Raw genomic sequence first — 10,754 nt, forward strand, 5'->3', positions numbered from 1 at the left:
GGCCGCCTGTGTTTTTGTAGTGGGCTGCTGCCGTAAGTCAGTCTGTTCTGCTGCTGGTGGTTTGGCCAGGTAGCAAGAGACTGGCTGCCTCGTTACCTCCTACCGCTGCATATTCTCATTTTCCTCTGAGCAAGCTGGCAAGGCTGATCTGCGCACTGGGTCAGGCTGTCAGAACGGGCGCTCTGGGTGCTGGAGCCCCATAAAGAGCAGCTTGCTCTTTCTCGTTCTAAAATTAAGTGTCGTCTGAGGGACTCTGGAAGACGCAGTCCTAATCAGGGCTGTATTGTCGTGGTTGATTGCTGAGGGTAGAGCTGCATGGCAGTCGCGGGGGCGTATCTTCCCGTTGTCGTAGTCTGGGGGCTGCTGTGTGGCAGTGACCCAGCCGAGTGCTGTTCCCTGTTCTCGGGACACACTGTGTCAGTCGGTGCTGTTTTGAGGCGAAGCCCCAGCAGAGTCTGTGCGTCACTCCCGTGCAGAGCTTTCGTCTAATTAAAGGATGAAAGGACAAGTGGACCCTCAGCCGAGTCAGTACATAACAGTAACCCCACGTGCTCTGCCGCCTGTTAGCAATGTCGCATGGCAAGCAGTCGCTTGGGAAGCATCTCCCTCAGCTACCGGATGACTCCACTCCTGACAGGACTGCAGAGCACACCCGGCGTTTATCTGAGGGTTACTCAGTGCCGACCCTTGAGGATGTTTACTCCTCTGAAAGGAGAGGAGTCTGCTCCATATTGTGCCATAGTTACTAAGCGGGCTTCTGAATGAGCTTCTAAAAATAGCTTATCTCTTTCCAAGAAGATGAGGTGCTGCGTAATTGGGGCCAAAACCAAGACGGTGGACAGGAAAAGAAGTAAAGCGTTGTTCAGATGACTCTATTGTGAGATTAAATAAACCTTTTCAGGAGCTGATTGGAACAGCTGCATTGCTGGCTTAGTGCTTCTGACAGCTTTGATGACAGTCCCCTGCGACGTCGTGGATCTGTGGTGGTGCAGTTATGCTGTTATTCCTCAGGCGGAGCTCAGGACGTCAGTTGGTACCTTCAGGATAGTTTCTCCTTTGAAGGTGGATTTTCCTCCAAGATCTTTAGTCAGAAATGTTTTGAAAAGTAATTTTGCTCAAGAATGCTGTAATAGAGACTTGCTTGCCACTTTTCTGTCATGTAGTAGGTGGGTTACTTCAGGAAAAGCCTGTCGTCATCGGCTCACAACTTTGAGGTTTAAACCAGCTGAGGTAGGGCAGGGTTTGAGTGGGAGATGTACATGGAAGCTCTGCTGCCCATGGAGGAATCGTCCCTTGCCTGCTCGGCTAGGCTTCGTGTCTTGCACATGAGGCAAGCCTTCCCTCAGCCCTTCATTCATAATCCCGAGTGACCTTCTCTGCCTTGCATTGTTCTTTCTCAGGTAAATGAGGTCACAGTCAAAATCATTACGGTTTTTAATCGCTCTCCATCTGTCGTGCTTTATAGTCACTTCTGAAAAACTGGAGGGAGGCTGTTCCTGCCTAATTTGCCTCAAAACTGTGTTTTGACTTATGATGGCTGACTGGATGGCTTAGCCTGGCAAATGCCTGCTGGGACTTAGTGGCCTCCTCGGTCTTCTCTGACAAGCTACGAGGCTGCCTTACTGGATTGTGAGAACAACTGTTTTGAGGTCGCTGACACACGCATGGATGTCACCCGGAAAACATGAATGACCTATTGCTCATGCTGCCCGTTGTTGTAAAAGACGACCAAGCGAGCTTTTTGTGGGGAGAGCCCTTTTACTGTAGACACGTCTGGTGACTGCTTGATGGGAAATGAGGAGAAAATGATCATGCCCAGGATATCGGGCCAAAGCCAGAATTAAGGTATCCCATTGGAACAGTAAGGTAACAGGGCTCGATTTAGAAATAATGCCGGTTCCAGGGCAAGTAGAAGTGGAATACCTCTTTCTTTTCATAAAGAGCGGAGGGGTGACTGGAGCATTAGAGCCACACGATGGGTTCTCCTGTGTCTTCAGGCCCGGTGCTTCCTTCTGGGCGGAAAACACACGTCTGTCGCATGACACTGGTGCCTTCGAACACCAAGGTGTCAAGTCATAGCTTTGAACGCATGCTTGTTCTCTGTTCCACAGGTCTGACTGCACAGTCACTTGGCCACTCCGTCGGTATACGTAGGGTTATTGTCATTTGCAACTGGGTGAGACTATTTGATATTAGATGCGTCTCTTTCTCTGTGACAGGATGTTTGCAGTCACCGTCCGATGGTGAGCGTTTCATCCATGTGTAAGTCGAGCGCCAGTAACTGCTTTCAGTGTAGATGACACTGAGCTTGCTCACCCCTCTGGGCAGGGGTGGTCTCTAACTCAGTCTTGTAAATAAGTCTTTGCGTCTGTTCCTCTCTCAGAAAATGGTTTGTCTGGTGATTTAGTGTTGAAGTGGTCTGTCGGAACGGTGAGCGGTCCTTAGGGCTGGGCACGCTGGCGAGGGCTGGGCGTTTGCCGGGTGTGCTGTTTGGATGGCCGTGCTGTGGCTCTGCAGGTACGGCTGGCAGCTGCCCCTGCCCAGAGCCATTCCCATACAGCTAACGAGTGAGGCACTGGGGAACTGTGTAATTAGCACCGGGAGGCTTGGAAATGAATTGTTTTATGGAAGGAAATCGGTGCTGTCTTTTTTCACCGAGCAGTCTGTAGGATTCTCCTGTAAGGGGCTGTATACATGCCTTAGGAACCCTCTGCTTGCGGCAGTAAGTTCTGTTCCCCTGGGGGAGACGTGCTCTTACCCGCGGAGGTCAGCGTTGTTTGGCCTGTCTCTGTGCCCAGCGTACGCTGTGCGTACCTGACGGTGTGTGTGAAGGTGCCGCACATCTCAGGTTTTGGTAGGCTGAGGAAGAAGAAACTACGTGGGGTGAGCAGCTGTTCCCTTTGCATTTCCAGACCCGACTGTTGGTAGGTAGCTTGTTGTTTTTCTGCCTGCCTTCTCAGTGTTCAGAGCATTTCAGCCCGAATTTGCCTCTGTGAGCAGCCCCTCTGGGTGCTGGGGCGCTGGGCGAAGGCCCTGCCTGCCCAGCGGTGTTTACATCCCGCAGCAGCCCACGTGCTCAGGGAGCAGCAGGCGTGACGTGCTGGCAGTGGATCCCTAGTGCTGTAAGCAGCAGCCTTTCTCGCTCCAGTTTTATTGCTCTTAGATTAAAGTTGAGAAGTGGTAGCCTTTCCCTTTCAGGAAAAGGTCTCGGAGGGTTATGCGTGATGCAGGGTTCCTCGGGTAGAAAGAAAGCATGTTGGCATAATTTTATTTCTTTTACACTGCTTTATCATTGCTTTTTCTGGTTTTCTTGGCACTGCTGCTGCGACTGCAAACAGCAGACAGGCAGCAGGGATGTGTGGCGGGGCAGGACTGTCCCCCTCTCCCTCGCTGTGCCGTGATAGTCGCTGAAGCGATTAGGAGCTGCAGCCCAAGTGTATATGTGTTTTATCTGACTCGCTAGAGCATTAGTTGTGTTGAAAACTTGCACAGCCTTCTGCTCAGAGTATTTATGCTATTTGAATCATTTAATGCTCATCGAACAAACCAAGCAGAAAACTTTGAGAAATAGTTTGTCTTAAGCCTTGCTGCTTTTTATCGCTTCACGACTTTGCTGTAGCCACAGGTACAAGTCTCAGTGTGTGCGGTTTAATTTCTGTAAACTGGTTTCAGTAGCTGAGGCTCTCTGCCTGGCCTGGCCTGTAGACAGATGGATTGGAACTCTCTCGTAGAAAGCAGAAGGCAGAGACCAGGCGCCGTGTTGACAGTGTCTTTTGTCAGGCCTGAGCTACATCACCTTTGCACAGCTTACCTGCTCCTGTCCCCAGTGTTGCAGCTTTCTGCTTTCAGGATACTGCTCCTGCAGCACTGGCTCTTCACAAAACTCTTTGCAGGCCCAAGCTGTTAGAGGAACAGCGCAGTTACTGCTCGCATGCCGCCACATCACACAGCCGTTCCAAGAGGCAGCGAGGGACGTCTCGGAGGAAACTTAAGACTGGAGAACATAAATACCTGCAGTGAAATCAGGCTAGGAAAGCTGGAACAACACAAAAACAACGTGTCACCGATTGTGGTGGCAGAGGAATAAGATTGCTATTTTTGCATAGTCCCTGAAAAACCTGACTTAACATGAGCAGAGTGCCTGTAACGTCACGCTTCTGTCGGGGGGACAAGCTTTACAGTGGGCTTCAGGTTTGCATCTCTCCTAAAGGCAAAGTCTGAAGGAAATTAAAAAAAAAAAACCAAAAAGCAATCCAAACCAACAACAAACCCCACCTTTACTGTAATCAAGAGTCAATTTTTAAGAAAATTGTCCTTGATGTTCCATACCGTTACTTATGGCTACTAGTGTCATCATTCCCTGCAGTGTAGCAGTTGGTAAGGCTTGTGGTCCTTTAGGAAGAAATGTGGTTTTGGTGGTGACTTTGCTGGGAGCCGTAGGGGAGGAAACAGCCTTCCGTGCCTCTAAGAGAAAGCTTGTTCCACCACCGTGCTGGTTTGCAGCGTTTCAGGATACTTAGCGCTATGACAGGCTGCAGCTCCTGGGGAGTCTGAGCGATGCCTGTGTTGTAGGGAAGGCTCTGTCTTCCCCTCAGTACCTTCAGTCTGCTTTAACTTGTTCCTTAGCCGGGCTGGGGGGGATGATGTGATGAAGCTGGTGGGGTGGGATCCCTCTGAAGGCAGGCTGATCTCTGTAGGCTCCAAAATGGCCCTGAAATGGTGCGTTTTCCTTCCAGAGGCTGTATGCCTCGCTGTTGGGTCTTGTGGGAGCGGGTGGAAGCCCTCCCTCGGCGGAGCTGTCAGAAAGGGACCAGCGTGAGCCCCGAGGTCATGTTTGAGCTGCTGGATGCTCGGGCAGAGTTACAGACCTTGGATGCTTCTCCTCATCCGGAGAGGCTTTTACACAAGTTTGGAGGAAGTTAGTCTACATTTGTACTGGAAAAACAAAATGAAATGGAAACACTTTTCTTGCTGGAGCACGTCTTTAGGGTAGTTGGAATAAGAGCTCATCAACCTAGACCTTTGCAGTTTGATATGAGCAGCGGATTTTGTGCATTAAGGGTTTGTTTCCACATATCCTTGCCCTCGGTTTCCCCGTAACTCCTTTTGATCATTCCATAGCTGTAAACTGTAGCTGCTTTATACGTATATATAAAAGTTGTGTTTCCTTTTTAGCAATTGTTTGCTAGAAGAGCAAACGCTCTGTTGTTACTCGGGGAGGGAAAACGCTCTAGAATCCTTTCATGCTTTGATCACAGTGAAGTTCGTTTTAATGTTAATATCCACATCTTCAAATTTCCACCCACTTTCTCATTGCAGGATGAACAGTTTTTAGGTTTTGGTTCAGATGAAGAAGTCAAAGTACGAAGTCCCACCAGGTCCCCCACAGGTACGTTCAAGTTGCGGGATTGGATGTTGAGTGTGTATCCTCCTTTGTGAACGGTTTGCTGTGCCTCTCCTGTTTGTTCCACCAAGTCTCGTCCACCATAAAGGCCACCCCGGTCTTTGCGTTCCACTCAGTCAGTTCTGGGCTCTTCACGCCTGATCTGTTACGGAACAGGGAAACTGAGTAAAAGAGTTACACTGATGAAACTGTTGTTTGAAGCCTCATGTTAGTGTTTTGGAGAGGCAGTTATTGTAATTGCAAGGGTCTAAGACTGGTTTGAATATTTCAGTATCTTTCAGTAGACTCATTGTTGCCTGTAACCGGAACCTTCACTTTTTTCGAAACAAAACAGATGTGGAACACTGGAGGATAAGCTGTAGCGAAGTTGTTGCATTTTCAGCTTTCAAGATGTAGGATCAGATCATGCTGGGACTGCCAGTGAATGCATTCAGCTGTGATTTATGTTCTTGTCAATAAACGCTCTCACCACAGCGCTCTGCTCATTCTCCACACTGATCTCCTCGCCTTGGCCTGGGCAGCGAATTCTGCTGTGTGGAGCCTTGCTAGTAGGGTGTTTCGGTGAGGAGCGCAGTCCGTGGTCAGAGCCGTGTGGAGACCCGGGCTGGGCCTGGCTGAGTTTGTTGGGCATTGAAATGCATTGGCGGAGGTGAGCAATCTAGGCTTGCGCATCTGCTTGATAATTCCAAGTGCAATGCCAAGTGCTAACTGTCTTTCCAAGCTAAAACCAGTTTTTTTAGTAAATTACCATGAATCAAGCTCTCCCCGTACTCTGTTCTTGCCTTACCAAGCTATTCCTTAGCAGTGCAGATGGATAGTACTGGAGAAGGACTTTTTTTCTTTTTTTTTTCCTTTCAACTAACTGTGATCTGCTTAAAAAAAAAGATGAATCATCTTTCACTGTGTTTGAAAGGCGGCACGTGCCCTTAAGAATTATTTTTCCCTCTCAACATTAGGTTAATAGTGGGCTTGTGCCATTGTGTATATAGTTGTTGCGAAAAGGCAGGCTTGTGTTTTTCAAAAAATGATCTACTTCATATTTTGTATGGGAGAAGAGGTTTGTTGGGAGGGGACTCTTTTCGTGTATTGATTAAACTGTATTTTCACTTGTTGATTAACTGAAGTGTCCTGGCAACTTGTATGGGCGGTGGGACTGATGCTGAGTAAACACTTATGCAATCTGGGTAACGCTGATCTGACACTCGGAGAAATTTAATGTGTGTTCTGCATTCTCTGCTCCCCTCTCAGTTAAATCTAGTCCACGGAAACCTCGTGGGCGGCCCCGGAGCAGTTCTGACCGAAGTTCAGCTGTACTGTCAGACTCTTCGTCAGTGTGTTCCCCTTCGAGCAAGTCTGAAAGCACATCCATGGAGAAAGTAAAGAAGAAGGAGTTGAAGAGTGGGGAAAAAAGGCGAGGAAGGCCTCCAGCGCTTACGGGCGTGAAATTCAAATTGTCTCAAGTAAAGGACGCGTCGGACCTTCAGAAGGGCAGTAAAGAAGAAAAAGAGAGTCTGAAAAAAATCAAAAGGTCACCATCCACTACATTTCAGCAAGCGACTAAAATCAAGAAATTAAGAACTAGTAAGCTCTCCCCACTGAAATCTAAATTCAAGCCTGGGGCGAAACTTCAGATTGGGAGGTAGAGCGTTCAGATTGTGCGCAGGAGAGGTAGGCCGCCGTCCTCTGAACGTTTAAAGACTTCCTCGACCTTAGTCATAAACTCGCAGCTGGAGAAACCTCAAAGGATGCGCAAAGAGAAGGATGGCACGCCACCTCTTACGAAAGAAGAGAAGACTGCTGTCAGACAGAGTCCGCGCAGGATTAAGCCTGTCAGGATTATACCTTCCACCAAAAGGACGGACGCTGCGATCGCAAAGCAACTCTTGCAGAGGGCTAAAAAGGGGGCGCAAAAAAAGATTGAGAAAGAAGCGGCCAAACTGCAGGGCAGGAAGGGGAGAACCCAGCTCAAAAATATCCGACAGTTCATCATGCCGGTTGTGAGCGCTATCTCTTCACGGATTATTAAAACACCCAAACGGTTCATTGAGGATGAAGACTACGATCCTCCTATTAAAATAGCCAGACTAGAATCCACACCGAACAGCAGGTTCAGTGCTACATCTTGTGGCTCCAGTGAAAAGTCCAGTGCTGCCTCTCAGCATTCGTCTCAGATGTCGTCGGACTCCTCGCGGTCCAGTAGCCCCAGCGTGGATACCTCAACGGACTCGCAGGCCTCCGAGGAGATGCAGGCGCTGTCTGAAGAGCGAAGCAATACTCCAGAAGTTCACACACCGCTGCCTGTTTCTCAGTCCCCTGAAAACGATAACGGCGATAGGAGAAACAGAAGATTTTCGATAACGGAAAGAAGTTTTGGCCAGAGGACTGCTAAAAAGCTGTCAGCCTTGCCAAGCGTGCCGCAGCAGCAGTCCTCCTCCTCCCCTCCTCCCCCTTTGCTTACTCCCCCGCCACCGCTGCAGCCTGCTTCCGGCATCTCGGACCATACCCCGTGGCTTATGCCTCCCACCATACCGCTAGCCTCACCCTTTCTCCCTGCTTCTGCTGCGCCAATGCAAGAGAAACGGAAGTCGATTCTGCGTGAGCCGACGTTTAGGTGGACCTCCCTGAAGCATTCCAGGTCAGAACCACAGTACTTCTCATCAGCAAAGTATGCCAAAGAGGGTCTTATTCGCAAACCGATATTCGATAACTTCCGACCCCCTCCGCTGACACCAGAGGACGTTGGCTTTGCGTCTGGCTTCTCGACGCCAGGTGCCACAGCTCCAGCACGCCTGTTTTCTCTTCACTCTGGAACAAGGTTTGACATGCACAAGAGAAGCCCTCTGCTGCGAGCGCCCAGATTCACGCCCAGTGAGGCCCACTCCAGGATCTTTGAATCTGTAACTCTGCCCTCATCGGTCGGCCGAACCACTACAGGGACCTCTGCAACGGGTGTCTCTTCTCGGAAGCGGAAGAGGAGAGTGTTCAGCCCCATCCGATCGGAACCCAGATCTCCCTCGCACTCCATGAGGACGAGAAGCGGAAGACTTAGTACCTCTGACCTGACAACTCTCACCCCACAGTCGTCTGTCTCCTCCTCATTAACTAGCATTTCTGTTAGTTCCCTCGCCACTAGTGCCTTAAATTCAACTTTTACTTTTCCTTCCCATTCCCTGACGCAGTCCGGGGAATCGGCAGAAAGAAGCCAGAGAGCGAGGAAGCAGACCAGCACTCCGGCAGAGCCTTTCTCATCTGGTAGCCCGACTCCTCTCTTCCCGTGGTTCACATCGAGTCCCCAGACAGAGAGAGGCAGAAACAAGGACAGGGCAGCAGAAGAGCTCTCCAAAGATAAAGACACTGACAAAAGCCTGGAGAAGGACAAGAGCAGAGAGAAAGACAGAGAGCGAGAAAAGGAGAACAAACGGGAGTCAAGGAAAGAGAAAAGGAGAAAAGGGTCAGAAATTCAGAGTAGCTCTGCTTTGTTTCCTGTAGGTAAAGTGCCCAAAGAAAAAGTTGCCAGTGAAGACGTTGCAGCATCGTCCTCTGCCAAAAAAACTGCCGGGCGGAAGAAATCTACAGCAATAGATGCGGTGGCAGACGTTGCCGCTGCTGCTCTGGTAGATGTGGCAGCCAGCAAAACCAAAACGTCCAAGAAAGGTAGAGGGGGGTTAGACAAATCGGATCTGGACCTCAGCCCTGCTGCGCCGGCCTTGGAGAAGGAAAAAGCCTTGCGTCTCTCTTCTCCTTCGTCCAGCGCTGTTAAACATTCCGCTTCCTCCATCAGCTCCATGTTGGCTCAAGCAGACAAACTGCCCATGACTGACAAGAGGGTGGCCAGCCTTCTGAAAAAGGCAAAAGCCCAGCTGTACAAGATTGAGAAGAGCAAGTCCCTCAAACAGGCAGATCAGCCAAAAGCACAGGTACTCCTTTTTCCAAGTCTGGTTTGCTTTGGATTGTTTGTTTTGTTGGGTTTTCTTTTGCTAGAACACGTCTTTTTGAACTTGCACTGAAAGTCACAAGTGGCTTTCGTACCCTAAGCGTGAGGAATTAACGTGCTGAGCTACGCAGCTGTTAGTGCAACAGATGGCAAACGATCATCCGAAAAGGAGAAGCCCTGGGCAGAAGCTGAGGGGAGAGGGAGCTGCCGCGTAGTCAGCTCAGGGGGGAGCTGCACGCGTTCTTAGAGATCAGTGCGGCATAGCTGCTTAGTGGGATTCTCCGCATAAATCTAAGCAAAGTGGTCGTCTAGAGTAGCGGTGCTCACTCTTGGAAGCACGGTTCCGGCAAACTGCAGTAGTCTGTCTTGGCCTCGGTGTTTCTCGTCGGCCCTTAAGCATGAAGCTGGCTTCTGACGATAAATTGGTCCCCGTTTTTAACTGTATGCGGGGATGATCTGTCACTTATGGGCGGGAGTAAAATCCATCGGGACTTTGTATCTGACTGGGGGAGTGCTTCCTACCGCTTTTCTCTCTTCCCTCTCCCTGTTCCCCACTCCACACCCAGCCTTTTCTGCAGCCCTCTCTAGCTACCGGAAAGGTAGGTGAAATGCACTTTATTCAAACTTCTGCTTTCCATAATGGCGTTGGTGGTGAAAATGAGTGGCGCGTATTTGAAATGGGAAGCTCTCAAGCTTTGGGCTCTGACGTGCGGGAGGGCGCGCTTCTGTATGTCTGGCCTGGTAGAAGCAGCTCAGGCCCTCACAGTCACCTGCTTGCGAGAGTCCTTTTAGTTGGAGGTATTTCGGATTCCTATAATGGAAACATGGAAAATTGCACTGAAATGCTACATTTCCTCTAGCGCCTGGGCAACCGCAAGGCCCTCATCTGAAAGGCCAGCAGCTGCAAAGCTGTCAAACAGCTTCATGTACTTCGGGCTTCTGCTGGGGCGGTTAGTACCAAGCGTTAGTCTAAATCCAGTCGACACTGGGTTTTGTGATATCAGTGCCTTGATAACACGGCTTCGCGAGCGAGTTTGTTTTCCAGTAGCAGGTAGAAACTTCCCATGTTATTCCAAATGAGTAAAAAACTCTTGTTCTTTTGAGTTTACCCTCTCTTGGATAACCGGGGCTTAAGATGCTGAGAGCCTTTTTTTTTTATCCCTATTCCTACAAAGTGCAAGCAAAGATACAGCTTAACTCTTTTTAGGTTGCTTAGAAGCTTACAGTGTTTCCCAGCCTCGTTTTGGTACCTTCCTTAGGAATACTGTCTGTTCCCGTGTTCTAAAATCTAGGGACAAGAGAGCGATTCATCAGAAACGTCAGTCCGAGGACCACGAATAAAACATGTTTGCAGGAGAGCAGCTGTTGCGCTGGGCCGCAAGCGAGCGGTGTTTCCTGATGACATGCCCACTCTGA

At 49.7% G+C, this 10,754-nt stretch overlaps 1 protein-coding gene across 1 annotated transcript in view; it reads left to right on the top strand.

Moving 5' to 3' along the window:
• Positions 1-5,322: 5,322 nt before the first annotated feature.
• The window catches only part of KMT2A (lysine (K)-specific methyltransferase 2A), a 32,322-nt gene continuing 26,890 nt past the window's right edge, over positions 5,323-10,754 (top strand). The window contains 4 exon segments of the mRNA XM_009895921.1: positions 5,323-5,389; positions 6,653-9,321; positions 10,631-10,752; position 10,754. The exon segment at position 10,754 is cut by the window's right edge and continues 49 nt beyond it. Coding sequence (XP_009894223.1) covers positions 6,772-9,321; positions 10,631-10,752; position 10,754 — 2,673 coding nt within the window. The 5' untranslated portion in view covers positions 5,323-5,389; positions 6,653-6,771.

This window comes from Charadrius vociferus, unplaced genomic scaffold (assembly GCF_000708025.1).
Source record: "Charadrius vociferus isolate BGI_N301 unplaced genomic scaffold, ASM70802v2 scaffold172, whole genome shotgun sequence".
Taxonomy (NCBI): domain Eukaryota; kingdom Metazoa; phylum Chordata; class Aves; order Charadriiformes; family Charadriidae; genus Charadrius; species Charadrius vociferus.